At 42.3% G+C, this 17,173-nt stretch overlaps 1 protein-coding gene across 1 annotated transcript in view; it reads right to left on the reverse strand.

Annotated features, from left to right (window-relative positions):
* The window catches only part of Bbox1 (gamma-butyrobetaine hydroxylase 1), a 59,660-nt gene that overhangs the window by 29,716 nt on the left and 12,771 nt on the right, over positions 1-17,173 (reverse strand). Inside the window, exon 4 of the mRNA XM_004644124.2 lies at positions 5,140-5,338. Coding sequence (XP_004644181.1) covers positions 5,140-5,338 — 199 coding nt within the window. The remainder of the gene's footprint in view (positions 1-5,139; positions 5,339-17,173) is intronic.

Below are 17,173 nucleotides of genomic sequence, written 5' to 3' on the forward strand. Positions count from 1 at the left end.
CCGTATGCTTACTGGAATACTCATCTTAAAGCTTTCTCCCCACTCAGACACTATACTCAGTCTTACATGTAAAACAACTCATTAAGAAACCCCAGCAGAAGGTTTTTTTTTTTTTTTTATCAAGTAGGATATGGTTAGAGCTGAGTTCAAAACTCAGAGATTTTTCTTTTTTTTCTTCCCAAGTCTGAGTATCTTCTAGGTTGGTATTTTATAACCTGCAAGCCATTTTTATTCAAGAAGGACTGTGTGGTTTTCTCAAGAAATTTCTTGATTAAAAATTTCAAAAAAGTAGGTAAATTTGTTTTTTCTTTTCCTGTCCTATTCCCATATTGCTGATACCTGCTGGTGCCAGGTATGTCCAGCATTGGGACATCCACTCAGCTACACTCAGCTTTTACACGGCCTAACATGTGAAATGCATCAGGGCTGGCTTCAGACGGCTTTCAGAAAGGTTTGCAGAATCGGGGTGCTGGACAGGCTATTGCCGACTTCCTCAGAGGCCACTTGGACATCTTAATTCTTACGTGGTCTGGCTGGTGTGCTCCAGAGGTGGCCCGCGGGAGACTTCTCCCCCTGACCTTATTTTGCTCACTTGGAGAAGCCTGCTTGCGAAGCGCTCACGCAGACGCAAACCAGTGGCAGCCGCAGCAACGCTTTTCCAGCAAGTGTTTACTCAGGCCCTCCAGGCTGTGGCAGGCATTAAGGCACTGCTTCAGGAAGGGCGAGCGAGGCACGTTCTCAGCAGGGAACTCAGTGGAGGGGGCTGGTGGTACCTGGGACATTACACGAAAAGCTTAGATAACTTCTCCCTTGTGCATGGCCTCCCGGGAAGCCGTGACTAAAGTCCGTGTCTCCTGGGTTCCGTGGGCTGCTCTCGGGGCAGTAATGGAGTACAGATGCTTTGTGAGTTTGGTGCTCCGTGGTTCCTTAAACTCTCTGGAAGGAAACGCCTCAAAGTATTTATATTTTTTCAACAACTGTGGCCTTATAAAGGTTATGCAGCAATTACATGAGATGAAATCTGGAAATCATCAAGATCTATTGTTTCTATTATTATTATTATTATTATTATTATTATTATTATTCTTAGTCTTTTGAGACAAGGTCTCCCTACGTAGCTCAGGCTGGCCTTGAGCTCACTTTGTAGCCCAGGCTGGTCTCAAACTCACAACGATCCTCCTGCCTCAGCCGCCCACGTGTCGGGGTTACAGGTGTGCACCACCACACCCAACTGACTGGGAATTTTATAGGCCAGCTTTGATCCTCCTGTTTCAGGAAAGCTTTCATCGTAAGGCCTGAGGGTGACAAAGCATTTGACATAGTCCCATGGAAAGATGTTGTCTGGGTGATGTGCTGACAAGACAGTGACAAGCACCCCGGGGACACAGATGAGCCGAGTGTGGAGCACACTTGCTCTGACATCGATTACCATTTGGAGTTAGTCAAACATAAGTTTGTAATTGTGAAAGACGGCAGCAATCATTGCATCCATCTGCTGTTTTATAGGCCCTTAAAACATCGAGGCATGCATTTATTCATTAAACACTTATTCCTTGCCTACTATGTACGAAGACAACATGAAATTCTGGAAACTGTTGTCTCTTATTCTTCCAACCAACCACTTAACAGCTGAGGTCACAGCCAAGAACTAAGAGCATCTAGTATATTCTCATTTTAGACTCAGGCATTTAAAATTCTCCAAGTAAGTAACTCTGCAAGCAGGAAAGTGTTGCAAGGTGTTCTGTTCTTAAGCAAGTGCGTTGAGGTGCCACCAACAGCCAATTATTATTCTTTATGTATTCCTGGATAAAACTGCCTGAAAAGCAGGTTTACCTTCAACTTGCTCCTTCTTTCCTTTCCCTGCCCTTTCTGTTTTGACACTTCCTTGCTCTGTTTGACAGTTCCCTGCTGGCTTTGTTTATTCCTTCACTCAACCACTCACCAGCCAGGCAGTCTCAGACAAGAGTAAGGCACTTTAGAAATGTAGAATCAAAGATCTGAAAGATGAGGGCCATGTTTAAAGCAGCCATGGATTCTGGTAAGGACGCAGTTGATGCCCAGATGTGAAGAACATCGAAGAGCACAAGAGAAGCCCGTAAGTGAACACAGGACGAGCATGTGCAGCATGGAAACACAGGGTTCCCTTGCAATTGCTGCCTTCCTGCCTCAGAACAGCCGGGCTTCCCACAGATTCCAACTGTGGCTGCACAGAGCGTCGTGTGCTGAGCTTGGCACTCAGGCCGGACACCTGTCCTGTTAGAGAAAACTGTGCAGGTCGTCATCAATGTGGATGTTCTTAAAATGAACTATTCCCATATGTAGCTAAGCCTGAGAACCACCATTTTACAACACTAATGGATATCAGTGTATCCCTAGTGTTTCCTTAAATCCGGGTTACCTGTGCTTCCGCGTTGTTCCCTGACGTGTGAAGCAGGAAAGTGGCAAAGAGTGATGTCCCAGAGCAAATAGTCCTTGTTTTACTCTCTCAGCAACAAAAGCCAATTAAGCAGTGACAGCCACATCCACAAAACTGTTCGCTGCAAGGTCTTAAGGTAGGGAACTAAAAATCATCCAAAAAGGAGAGATTTGGGTAGTCAGGGGTGGAAGTAGGTATAAGGTGGCAGGAAAGGCATTTTCCACCATGTGTACAGGTTGAGAGATTCTGGGAAGACGGTGACTGTGTGAGCAGGGTGCGACAGATGGGGTAGGACAGATGGGCACCTCCAGTCAACGGGAAGGTCGCGCATGAAGGAAAAGGGACAGTGGTAGGAAGTCTGATTTGTTTTGACAACAGACCTTTAGTATTTTTTCCAATAAGTTTCACAACATTAGCTCAGTGGCCAAGTTATTAGCCCATTTTAAGGATCTGTAGAAACAAAACAAAATCATAAATCAGGATAAAGGTTCTGACCCACAGTGAAGTGGATGTGCGGGTGGGTGGAATCAGGGAACTCCAAAAAAGAAGCCCCGACTTGGTCAGTGTTAGGGAATTGTGAAATGCATTGGAATAGATGCAAAAAGTTTGTCACTAGCAAATAAAAGCTAAGTGAAACAACTTAGAATAAATTTATTGGAAAAGGTTGTGTTTATTCCGGTGCCTCAGAGCATCTTTTCCATATACTTTATCTTATTAGTAGTGGAATGGAAAGATGGACAGGAAAACCAGGTTTATACTTTGAGCTCCTTGTAACCACTTGTGAGAACCTGGGTTGCAAATTAATTCCTTGGGCTGTGATTTCTCGTCAGAGAACTGGAAGATAACATCTGTTTTAGAGATCCTGTAAGACAACAAATAATATACTCGAGGTTCCTATGATTTAGAAAATTTTTCTCCTGTTTTCTTTGTCTATTAGAATTGTGGCAATTTCTAAACAAGCACAGAGTCTTTTAGGTAGAGGTGACACATAAATTTTATAACTTCTTAGGGCGTGGGTGGGGACTGGATTGTCCACGTTTTCTGCCACGAGTAACTTGCTCGAGTTATGGAAGGCAGATGATCGCGTGGTTTTGATCTTTATGCTATTCAAGAACACGTCTTCCTCCAGATGAGGGTTAGTTCTCAGCTGCTAGCAGGGCTGAAGGCAAGACTTTGGCAAAGTCCTCCAGCGCGACTCCTGCTTCTGCCCAGCAGACGGTAGGCACGCAGGCCTTCACGCTCGCTTGTTATGCCATTGGAATTCTTCACCCCTCCCCCAGATTCATATAAATTTAATCTTTTCCAGTTTTTACATGCTGAGACTCATCTCTTTCAGCAACATGTGGGCTAAACCAAACACAAGTGAACACAGGCTGCGCACTACCAGTTTGCAGCCGGGGCACGGCAAGGGTCCTGTTCCTACGTCGTGTACTCTGTGAGCCCAGGAAGAAGTGCCCCCGCCTTGTGTGGGGAGTTCATCTTAAACACTAGAAATGGAGCTCCCGTCCTCCCTTCTGGGCACATCCTATTAGCATTTCACCATCTGTAACTATTACTTCCCCAGAAGTTCTTGTAAAAATAGGTTCTTATTCTGATGCTAAGATTAATTCTAGTTCCTGTGTTGAGCATGTAACCTAAATATTCTAGATATTAGTTTAATTTTTATTTTTTTGAGCTAAGGTCTTATTATGTAGCCCAGGCTGGCCTTGAATTTGTGGCAGTCATTCTGCCTCTGCCTGCCCGGTGCTGGGGTTACAAATGTGCACCACCATGCATGGCTAGTTTAATCTTTTTAGCACCTCTGCTAGCTGGTTTCAATTCTCTAGAATCCAACTTTGGTTTGTGCCAACTCTCAAGTGGTAAAACTTTAATGCACTGTAACGTTTATGAAGTTGAATATGTTTTAGAACTATTGGAGAAGCATGATCTCTCTTCCTACCTGTTATAGATGGAATTATGTTCTCTGAAATGCATCTGCTGAAACCCTATCTCCAAATGTACCTGGAGATAAGGCCTGGAGGGTGTAGTGAAGCCAAGCGAGTTGATAAGGACAGGGCCTAACATGGAAGTCTGGTGTCTCGTAGGAGGACGGGGGTCAGCTGGAGTATGCCATGCAGGCCAGCGCATGCAGAGAAACAGCAGGAAGACAGAGATTGGCAGGCCAGAGAAGCAGACCTCTCCAGAGAGTAACCCTTGGTCACCTTGACCTTGGGCTTCTAGTTTCCAGAACTATGAGAAAATAAGTGTCTTTTGCTTAAGTTATGCAATTTGTGATATCATCTTTAAAAAATCTTTTATTTTTATATCTGTCTGTCTGTCTGTCTGTCTATCTATCTGGTATAGGGTCTCACTATACAGCTCTGACTCCTAGTGATCCCCCTGTCTCAGCCTCTCCAGTGCTGGGATTACAGGTATGCAGGCCTGCGGATCAAACTCAGGTTCTTGCGCTTGCCAGGCAGGTGCTTAGATGCTGAGCTATCTTCCCAGCACTGCTGTAGCATCTTGGACAGACCACCACACCACCTATAATTAGCCTGATGTCTTTGTTATGTCGAAACTTCCAGTCATTTCCAGAGAAATATTACTTTCAGATCGTTCTTTCACTGGGAATCCTGCTGAGGGCTTTATGGACATTTCTCTCTCTTCAAGCAGAGGAACACCCTCGTGGGGAGAACAACCAGCTGTATTTGTGACAGGAGAACACAAACCCATGGGTGACTTACCCATAAAAGGTGAGATAGAGGAAACCAATCCTTTTCCCAAGTTTCTTAATTTCTCCTTGTTTGTCAGCTGCTCCGGTGAGTCGGACGATGCCTACTTTCTTGAGGGTGGAGAGCCACGTGTACGCATCTTCATCATTTTTTAAAACATCTCCAAAATCCAGAGTTGGTAGCTGGAGCTCCGAGCCCCAGTACTGACATTCTGTGGATTAAGAACAATGAACAGACAGGGCATTATGCTGTTTGTTCAGGAACCTTAGAGGAGGGACCACAGTAGCTCCTCAGACTTGACTGGGATTTATCATGGATTTCCTGACCGTCACACCAGGAGTGCCTGTCACCAGCTCTCTGTCCTGGGAGCCATGCTACTCTAGCCGCCATGTGCCTGCTGCCTGTAGGAGTCTCCAGCCGTCACTGGCATGGCCTGTCTGTCAAGGAAAGGTTGTCTAGCTTATGAGTGCTTTCCGGTCTACACTTCTCTAGGGCTTCTCTGCCAGGACACTGCTCAGAACTGACTCTGAAGCAGTCTGTGTGGCAACAGCAAACGTATACCACTCAGCTCTGAATAGACCATCAAGTCAGAATGGTGGGCTAGAACATGCCCATTTCGAGGGGAGGCGGGTCCAGCAGCAGCTTCCTCTTCCTTCACCCCAAGAGAGGTGACGTCTGGGGCCAGCTGTCCTCTGGGTCAGCAAGGGCTGGTGTGAAGAAGAAGAGAAGCTGCGGTTCCCGGATGCCTCAGGCTCTGGGGGCAGTGTTGCAGGAGATGAGCTCAAGTGTCTCTCCTTAGTGCCCTCTACCCGAGAATTCAATGCTCATAAAAATGTTCAGTTGAGGAAAACAGAAAACAGATAAAAAAAATAATTGGCTTGCAAACCAAGCTGTCCCACAGGACGTGGAACACAAAAGAGACGCAATTTTGCCCAAGGAGGCAACTGAGATTTTCACCACTGCATTCAGGAAAGAGTGGATGCTCGTGGCGTCATTCCATTTCTTCCTTTCTTGGGAAGGAAATCACCTTAGAAAGGCAAACCTTCCGAGCTAGTGGTGGGGTGAGAACTGCATGTCCTCAGCAGCATTTTGAACAATGTTCTGTATTCCTAACTGGAACATATGCACGTTATGGGAAGCAATCCAAAGCCCTCACTTAACAATGAGGCAAGTGCCTCTCGTAGTTGTTGTGGACTAGAAATCATTTCCTCTTTGATGTCTCCATAATTCTTAAAGAAATAAGAATGCATTTTAATTTAAAAGTAGCATTAGTAGGAACAAATACAGGTGCAGCAAGCACCTGTTGCCCCCCCCCCCAGCTAGCTGCACGAAGACATTTACTGTAGTGAATATGAGTAGATATTTAGGAAGATCTAATTAGGCTATTAATGCCTATATTGCCAAACTCTCCAGGTTATTAAACCTAAACCTTGCATAATGAGCCAGAATTTTAAAGGACTGAATTACAAACTATACATTAAGCTAGCAGCTTCTCCAATTCTTAGGCGACGTAAATAGTCTCCAGTATTGAATACATTCTGCAGTGCGAGCGGCCTAGAGAACCACCCCAGGCGTCAGCTGATGTCCAGCCGTTGGTTCCTCTTTTCTCACTGGAGCTCTTTTCTGTCTGAGAAAGCAGCCGAGTCACCTTGGCTAGGAGAAGCCTGCTGGTACCTGGGCCACGGTACATTGGACCAGAGCCGGCTGATGGTAGCAGTGGCAAACAATGAGGCCTAGTGGCTTGGGGCCAACAATTATAATGTTTATCAGGGGAGGGAGGAGGCTGGTGTTTCGTGGCCATGGTACCCAACAGTCATTTGTTGGCTTATCTTTTCAGTAAGTCCAACCTTCTACTATGTCTTTGGGCTCTGTGGCTCAGCAGCAGGTCTGTAGCAGCTCACAGTCTACAGGAGGACTGGGCAGGGGAGCTGGCAGCGAGCACAGGCTGGGGGAGCTGAAGGAGGTCCAGGACCCTGTGGTCCTGCTGGGTCTGCCGAGCTCTGACAGCCCTCCTTCTGTGACGCCCAACTCTTCTTCCACGTGTGTACTCCCAGGTCTCTTTCCTCATGCCTCAAGTATCTCTTCTCCTAAAATGAGAGTTGATCTTAACAGGAGGAAAGAGCAGTCTCCTTGGCTTTGCTGTGACTATGGTGTGTCTGCTTGCTTTGCCACTGCTGTGACAGTGGTGCATTTTGAGCCCTCAGGTAGCGAAAGCCAACGCTGCGCAAGAAGATCTGCAGGCAGGCTGGTGAATGCTGGAGTTTCTCTCACTGGCTACCTGATGAAAAACGTCATTTGACTTCTCATTAAGAGAAAGCTTTCCTGGATAAAATGAAGGCCAAAGATAGAAAATTGCTTGATTTCAAAGATTACTGCTAAGTGGACAATATCCCCAAATTTATAAGAAACCATAAGAGCAACTTTAAGCTGATGGACTATGCAGTACTACAGGTAAATGAGATGATGGAAAATTATTTGGGATTTTCCTGTTGGCTTTTGGATTTTTTTTCACCACCATCAGTTTGTTTGTTTATAAGTTTTGAGACAGGGTCTTGCTATGTAGTTGTCATAGATCTGAACCCACTGTGTAGTACATGCTGGCCTTGAATTTATGGCAATCCTCCTGCCTCAGCCTCCCAAGTGCTGGGATTGCAGATGTGTGCCACCATGCCTGACACCATTAATTTTTATCTTTGAGCAGAACGTCTGCCTGAACTATAGCTGACAAGTCTTCTAATTTTCTGACTGTATGGTCATGAGAATAAACATCTTTTCCATCCCTATGCAGTCTGTTGAATGGAATTGGTTACTTGTCTACAAAAAATGTATTGTCTTTATCATAGAGGCCTGGTAATTTGCTAATAAATGTTTATTATAATTTTTAAAAGAAAAATAGTTATTTTCAATCGAGACTAAACTGGCCTAGAGAAACATGCAGCAGTAATGTTAACACCCTTTTCTGAAGTGGTGTCCAACACCGTTATGACTAGCAGCAGACAACTATGGGGGCTGAGAGTCTCAACACTGGTCTATGGAATTGAGCACCTAGATTTTTCACTTAGCTTAATTATAATTAATTTAAACTTAATTAAAGTTATGACACTTGTCTAGTACTATATCAAACAGGCTTTTCAGGGAGAGAACATAAAGGAAGATAGCTGGGTTTTCACTGTTTTCCTGCCTCTTCAACATGAGGTTGTTTCTGGGTCTTTTCTGATATTCAGCCTCTTAATTTATAAAATAGGGACAATTATATTATAGTCTTTGTGGCTCTGCTGTGAGGACGTGTAAGGTGTTATGACTGTGCCGGGCTCGTAGTAGACTCATGACAGCAACAAGCACCCCGATACACCTTGTTCAGCGCCTCCTGGTGTCAGGGCAGAAGTAGAAGTAGATTGCAACTGTTTGTTTCAATCTCCCCAGCAAATACACGCAGCAGATGCTTGCAGACTTGCCATGTCAGGGGGACGGGGACGGGGACAGAGGTCCGGGGTATGTGTGTGATGCTTTGCAGAGCCAATGACATAGTCCAGTGGGGACGGGGACGGGGACAGAGGTCCGGGGTATGTGTGTGATGCTTTGCAGAGCCAATGACATAGTCCAGTGACCCATCCTGCGTCTGTCATGTGCTGTCCTAGGCATGTGCTGTCCTGCAATTCTACCATCACAGGCATCTTTTAGATGTGGCGCTCATGTGTCCACAGATTGTTTTTGTCCCTTGTGAAGGAAATTTACTAGACAATAAAGGAAGCAGAGTGAATTGTAATGAGGAGCACTTTGTCTGAACTTGCTCAAGCGTGAGTGTTTAAAGATAAACCGAGGCTCCAGCCAGGATTTTAAATGCAGAGAAAACATCCAGAGCGGGCCTCCTTGCAGGGCCATGGCCGAGCAGCCTCTGTGAAATGAGCTGCAGCGTCACGCTTTTCCAGGCCAGCCAGCTTCTCTTCTTTATGCCAGTGCCATACAGAGATCCATGGATTTTTGGTTTTCCTTAAGACCAATATCGTGTTCCAAAGAGTTTTAGTGTCCATGGGGCAGAAAAACATAGAGATTAATTTTTTATATTATGCAGTTGTTTCTAACACTTTAAGTTTGCATTATGACTAGTCAAATTTCTCCATAAGGTCAACATTCTATTATTATTCGGTTCTAGTCCAATTGGGTTTATGACTGCAGTTGTGGAAAGAGTCAAGTCTGAACTGAGGTGCTGCTGTGTATTTAAAGGGATCTGTTTAGGGAACAAGCTGTATGCACTTAGAGCATGTTTTAGTGAGCTTTTATTTCTGTAGGGGTAATTTTTCCCATCACAAAACATCACACATACATATATTATTATGTATCTTAATAATACAGAAAGATTTTAGATTTGTGAAGTAAATGTACTATTCTTTAGACGTGTATAGTGAATTGCATTCACACAGACATTCCAGGGAAAATAAGGCTGGTGATATAATAAGTGGCATGATTCATAATTAAATAACTTCTGATTTTCAGGATTTTACTACCAAAGCTTGGCTGCAATGGATTTTAAGATCTGCAGAGTTTACAGATTTTTTAAAAAACGTATTTGATACAGGGTCTCACTACACAGCTCAGGATTAGAGGTGTGCACCACCATGCCCAATCTCTGTTGCAGGCTCAGTATTCCCCAGAGGCGGGGCTGGTGCAGCATGTGGTGCCGGGAACTAAACCTTGTCCCTTTGCTTACCTAAGCAGGAGCTTAGTCCACTGAGCTATCTTGTTGGCTCTGAGTTTACAGATTTTAAACTCTGGCTTTAATTTTGGAGTGCTCTGGCTGAAGTGTTGCTGAAATCAGAGCCCAAGGGCCACAGCTCATTGCAGGATCTGTGATAGAGGCCATCTGTATTATCCTTCATTTCAGATGTGACTGTCACAGACAAGGATGTGAGCAGCCAGTTCCTAAACTTATCATATTGTCTTGAAGGTAAAATGCCCTGATTTTCAGGGAGAAGAATCTCATTAAATCCACTAGGAAAATAATTCTTTACTATGTGCACAGAATACAAAACTTTAAGATTGCAAGAATAATTGTCCCATTTCCTCCCAACTGTGAGAGAGAACTATCAGGGGATTCAAAACAAAATCCAACTGACGAGATTAAGTCACTTGCCAGAGAAATACATTAAAGACAAATTGAAGTTTCATACAAGGGCCTACCTACATAAACAGAATGGAAAATGATAAAGCATTTAAGGTATGAACCAGCCTTCCTAATTTAACTTGCAGTCTCACTAATAAATACTTCCTTGAACATATGCTTCACACATCATAAAACTTATGAACAAGCTCTGTGCTGGCTGTGAAGGAGTCATTTGTACAAGGCTCCTGTGGAGGGGCGCGATCACTTTCCTGGACTCTGCAGTATATTTCAAAAGGGAAAAGACACAAAGAGGTTCTTGAGTTCACTGCATGCACACTGCATCTGTTATTTCAAGAGTGCCAGACCTGCTGTCCACCTGTGCTAAGCTGAGCCCGTTGTATTTTGATAGGGAGGGCATTCAATCTGTATAGCAGTTTTGGGAGCACGGGCATCATTACTGTGCTGGCTCTTCCTATCCATGAGCAAGGGCTTTCTTTACATTTTCTGATCAAACTCTCTTTTCAGAGTACTATTGTTTTCAATGTTCCATCTTTTATTACCTTTTAAAGATTGATTCCTAAGTGTTTCGTTTTTCGGATGGTATTATAGCCTAATATCTTTCTTCATGAGTTTGCTGTTTGTGCACAGGAATGCTGCTGATTTTCACTCATTGACTTTGTACCGGTTACACTACTGAATTTGGATATTAAATTTAGTAGCCTTTTGGTGGGGTTTTTGGGTCTTCTCTGTTAAGTATCACATCATCTGTGAATAGTTATAATTTAACTTCTTCCTTTCTTATCCTATTTCTTTTATTTCTTCCTCTTAGCTAATTGCTCTGCTAATATTTCCACAATGATATTGAATAAGAATGATAATAGTGGAATCCTTTTCTTGTTCCTGATTTTAGAGTGAAATCTTTCACGTTTTAGCCATTTAGTGTGATTTTGGCTGATGGTTTGTCATAGATGGCTTTTATCAGTTTGAAATAAAGACCTTCTACTCCAATTCTCTGCATTGTTTTTTACCATGAATGAGCATTGGACTTTGTCAAAAGCTTTCTCTGTATCTATTGGGATGATGTTATGATTTTTGTCTTTAGCCCTATTGATACAGTGTATTGTATTATTGATTTGTGTATGTTGAACCATCTCTATATTCCTGAGATGACTCCTTCTTGACCATGGTGTATAATATTTTTAAAAATTTCTTCAAAATGTCAATTATTTTCAGAATTTGCTTTTATTCATAATCTTTTTTTAAGTCAACAGAAAATGGAAATATACTTTTTAAAGTTTCTAATACTAGGAGAATATATCATATGATGTCTTTTAAATAAATTGTAAGTCAAAGATGTAGTATAAATCTTAGAAAAAAAGTTAAGATTAAGAAATATTCAGAAAATTAAATACTAATTAATTAAAAATTAAATATTTCAAACAATTGAACTAAGAAAAAGTTTTCATGATTGCAAAGAAGTACTAAGAGTAAAACATAAAATAATTACTGGAATGGCAAGTAAATGACCAGCACTTCTAACAGTTTGAGGATAGGACATCACACAAAGTTCTAGTGTGTCGTGGACATGCATAATGACCATGACAGTTACTGGTGGCCAGGCGTCACTTGTGGGACTGAGCTACAGCTATTTCTTTGAAACCCACCCTGTAGACTCAGGTGGAATCGTGACCCATAGGGTGGAAGAGAAGTCCATTGGTAGAGTGTGCTGATGGAAATATTTTGCTGCTGAACACATGAAAATAACTGAAAGACTACTATTGTATCATGGTGTATAATCTTGATGATTTGCTGCTTTATGTTCTCTAGTATTTTACTGGGTATATTTGCATCTGTGTTCATTAGGGAGATAGGCCTGTACTGCTTTTTCTTTGCTTGGGTCTTTCTCTGGTTTGGTACCAGGGTAATACTTGCCTAGAGGAAGGAGTTAGGGAGTATTGCTTCCCTTTTCATTTCATTAAAGTGTCTGAGGAGCATTGGAATTAAATCTCCAAATTTTTTTGTAGAACTCAGCAATGAATCTATGAGGACCCATGCTTTTCTTTGTTGGTAAGTTTTAAATTATATTTTCAATCTCATTAACTGATATGGAGTTACTCAGAATTTTATGTTTTTGATTCAGCTTTGGTAATTCATACATATCTAGTAATCTGTTTCTTCATGTTTTCTATCCTATGAAAGTAAAGAATTTTTGAAGTAGATATTAATCTTCTGCATTTCCTTGGGATATGCAGTTATTTTACCCTTTCTCTTCTTCAGTGCATGAATTTGAGTCTTTCCTTTTTTTGATAAGGTTAGCTAAAAGTTTATCAATTTTATTTATTATTCCAAAGAACCTACTCTTCATTTCACTAATTCTTTGCATTGTTTTCTTAGTATCCATCTGCTTCATCTGTGCTCTGATCTTTGCAATTTCCTTCCCTAGATGGGCTTCAGGCTTGCATGCTCTGCTTCTTCATACTGTTGAGGAGCAACAGTATGTGGCTTATTTGTGCTTGCTCTGTTCTTCTGATGTGAGAACTCACCTCTGTAAATTTCTCTCTTAGGATTGCTTCATTGCATCCCACAAGTTCTGGTTTGTTATTTACTTTCTAATTTAGTTGGAGATATTGTTCAGTTTCTTCTTTAATTTCATCTGTGACCCATTGGTTGTTTAGGGGGGTATGATTTAGTTTTCATGTGTTTACAGAAATTTTGCAGTTTCTTTTGTCATTAATTGTCAGTTTCACTGCACTATGTCAGATAATATGTGTGGAATAATTTCAAGTCCTTTCTATTTACTTAAAAAGCATATTCTGTGGCTGGTATGTTAGTTCTGTCTTGGAGAACATCCCATGTATAGCTAAGAAGAGTGTGTATTCTGATGATGTTGGGTAGAATGCTCTGAAAACATCTACTAAGTCCATCTGTCCACAGGTTTGGTTCAGTTCTGATATTTATTTTTTGATGTTTTGTCCAGTTGATCTATCTCATTGTAACAATGGAGTATTAAAGTTTCCTACTACAATTGTGTTATTGTTTACTTAATTTTTCATGTCTATTAATAATTGTCTCATGGGCTGGGGAGATAGCTTTGTGGCATAAGCACCTGCCTGGCAAGCACAAGGTCCTGAGTTCAATCCCTGGTACCATATGCCATGCCGGACCTGGAACTGGGCATCCTGGCACATGGCTGTAATCCCAACATTAGGGAGGCTGAGGCAGGAGGATCACTATGAGTCAGAGCTACATAGCAAGACCCTGTATCTAAAAAAAAAGGCTTATATAGTTGGGTGCTGCCAGGTTTGATGAATATGTGCTTATTTTTCTCTTTTGATCATTCATGGTTTGAAGTTCACATTGTCTGCAAACAGAATAGCTACCCCTGCTTTTTTTTCTCGGTTTCTGTTGCATGGAATATGGCTTTGAATCCATTATTTTTCAGCCTAGGAATTTCTTTTTTAGTTTTATTTATTTATTTATTTATTTATTTTTTATTTTATTGAGAAACAAATATGAATGAGACAGTTTCAAAGCTGATTAATAGGACAGTTTCGATAATCAATATATTGTACATTGTTATCTTCTTAGTGGTTATCCATAATACAAAAAGCAGACAGGATATCCTGTCCAAACATTAGTAGTACACATCTTTCTTCTCATTGAATTAAGCGAAAGTAGCTGTATATCTATCCTAACTATGTTGTATATACAAATATGTTCTTTCCTTTGTATCCCCCTCAGTCCTGTCAGAGGTGGTATTCTATTGGCATCTAAATACTGTAGGTGTTTATTTCAGCAAAACAATCCAACACTGTCCAGCAGTGTATAATAGTAATGGGTTATCCTCAGAAGTTATTGACTTGAGCCTTTTACAGCTCATTATATTAATATGGCTTTACTTTATATACCTCATTTTTATACTTTTCTCCTGGATGGTTAAGACCAAGATAAATCAAGACCTATATAACAAGAAATGTAACTTTTGTATCTGATAAGGTCAATCAAGTACCCTCAGGATTTATCCTGTAGCCCTGTACTGCACTTTGTAGATCTTTTGTCAGTGTCAGCCATGAGGATGAGTCACGGCCATTGCTTGACCAATTTGCTCTCTGTGAAAGCCTCAGAGAATGTTTTTTCTCTCCATGCGATTCTCTGCAGGCACACTCTACATCATTGATCACATTCCTCTGTGGCCCCATAATCTCCTTGATCAGAAAATTTGGAGCACAACTGAGTTACATGTTATAACCCATATTTTAAAGTAAAACTCTTTGGAGTGCTCTGCAAATTTTTAAGAGTATAAAAGAGCCCTGGATGGATTAAAGTGCCTGCTTAGGCAGATACAGAACCTAGGGTTTGATCCCCAGCATGCTGTGCCGGCCCCACCCCCGGGGTGCTCTGAGATAGCGATTGAGACTGGGCGTGGTGTTAAGTGAAATAAATCAGAAACAAGCACTTAAAAATTGCATGGTTTCCCTTATATAAGAAACTTGAAGTGTAAGTAGAGAAGAAAAAGGGCCGGCCAAATAGCTCAGTGGATTAAAGCACCCGCAAGCAGGTGCAGGGGCTGGAGGTTTGAGCCTCCATTCTGGCCCTGCCCCCAGGGTATGCTGAGACTGCAATTGAGAGGGCGTGGTAGAGTGAGCCAGTAATCTCAGCTCTCGGGAAGCTGAAAACAGGAGGATCACTATGAGTCTGGTCTACTAGTGAGACCCTGAACACCCTGTAGACTCTTCCCTAAAATATAGAAAGGAAAAGTAGAGCAGAAAATAAAAGATAGCTAATAAGAGTGAAGAGACAGGTCTTTCTTGAAGGAGAAGGGATTACGAGATGAAGGGGCAGAGGGAGGGGGAAAGAGGGTAAGAGAAGATCTGTTATGTACATGGGCCAGCTCCACACAGGAAATGTGAACACCATGAACCAAATACAAACATACAAAAATGGGAAAAGGATCAAATGATGGATAGAGAGGAGAGAGAATGGAGCAAAGGGAGTGAAAAATGAAACCCAGTTGTGTTGTGTCCATGAGTCAAATCTCCACAAGGGATGTAATCATTTTGTTACAAACATGTACTCATGAAAAATCTAAAAATGTTATTCCATACCCTTGATTGGAATTAGCTTTACAAGAGACCCATTTTATCATTAAAGTTCAGTGTAAATGAAACTATTTGCCCAGTAGGTCTTATTTTGTATTCTTAGGAATTGATCAAGCCACTGACTGGGTGCTGCGTGCATTCACACAAGAGCTCACCTTGGAGACTGTTGTGTGGAGCACAGCATGATGAATAGCTATGTCAACAAAGTTGACATAACTCATGTTCTTTCTTAATACATTCTAGCATGGGCTAGGGAGATAGCTCAGCAGCATAAGCACCTGCTTGGCAAGTGCAAAGTTCTGATTTCGATCTCTTGTACCAGAAAAAAGAGCGTGTTTTGTCCTAATACATTCTAGTAAAAATTCTCTTGAAAAATGTATGTTCTCCCGTTGTCACTTTACAGCCCTGTGCACCAGTGCTACCACTGAGATTACATACATTTCCTTGGGGAGCTTTCTTTGCTATCTATTTTGTGTTGTTTGAGTTGGGAGAAATGTAAACACATGCTGGAAGAATTGGTGAAGGGCAACTCTTGGGTTCCAGGAGAGCTGGTCAAATGGGTTTATGGAGTTTGAGCAGAGAAGGAGCAGCATAATGGATCCAAGCAGCAGGCAGAGCTTGTGCAGAGGTCCACATGCTTGTGGGGAAGGCCACAGCTGGAGGGTGATTGGAGAATTCATGGGTTGTACCCTTCAGGCCACAAGACCAGAGAGCAAAGGTGTGGTAGTGGTAGTGGAAGGTGACCTTGGTCACAAGAAGATGACCTTGCAAGGCTGTGCTGGGTGGGTGCAGGCAGTGGCCACATTATGTCAGTAACCCAGGTAGGACATGATAATGGCTGCAGTAGAGTTGTCAGAGGGTCAGGCTCTGCAGTGTTTCCCTCTGTCACTGGCCAACTATCAGCCTTCGGGGCCAACAGAAAAGTGAATGGGTTTTGACTGCAGCACAGATCATAAAGGCTAAATTTTGGAAGCAGCCTGCATGTTCACCAACAGAGGAAGAGATAAAGCAAGTGTGCTACGTATACACGGGGGAGCACTACTCTGCCATACACAAGGATAAATTAAGGTCATTTATAGGAAAATTGGTGTACCTTGAGGCCATAATAAAACAAGCATGTGACCTTCACTATTGCATGGTTTCTCTTATATGAGAAACCAAAAATATAAATAAATAGTAAAATACAAGATGGATAATAGGAAACAGGAATCTCGGCCTTTTGAAAAAGAGAAGGGGACAGAGAAATGGAGGGAGGGATGAGGGAAGAGAGGAGACAGGAATGAAAGTACGCTGCTCATGCGCACCAATTCCCTGTCGTTTTTTATGGCAGAGAGCACTGCACTGTGTGGAAGCAGCACCTTTCTCTATAGCGAAGGAGATCTGCTTGTGAGATGCCTGGTGGCTGGATTATGGGGAGGGAACAGGCTGGAAGAGTCATTCAGGAGCCAGTTGGACCTGTCAACCCTGATACAGTTGGAGCAGTCTAAGACAGCATGGGAAAAAAACACCAACAAAATATCCCATCCCTGTTTTACAGTTACCAAGAATATCAGTGGGAGGAACAAACACCATCATTCCACTGTGGACTCCCACCCCTGGAAGTTCCACACTTAGAGATGGGGTGAAACATCACAAGGCATCATGTGTGCACACTGTGTACATTACTTGCTTATGAAAAACATGTTCACATGGAATCTTTGCTTTTTGGCAAGGTTCTGTGAAGGTGGTACCTGCAGCGTGTTGCCCGTTGTCATAAGGTTTTCATGTGCAAGTGCACACACAGATCCCTTTAAGGAAGGAGAGCATTGTATTTTGTTTTTAATGCTCTGTGGATAGGAAATAGAGT

The sequence above is a fragment of the Octodon degus genome, unplaced genomic scaffold (genome assembly GCF_000260255.1).
Source record: "Octodon degus isolate 3935 unplaced genomic scaffold, OctDeg1.0 scaffold00193, whole genome shotgun sequence".
Taxonomy (NCBI): Eukaryota; Metazoa; Chordata; class Mammalia; order Rodentia; family Octodontidae; genus Octodon; species Octodon degus.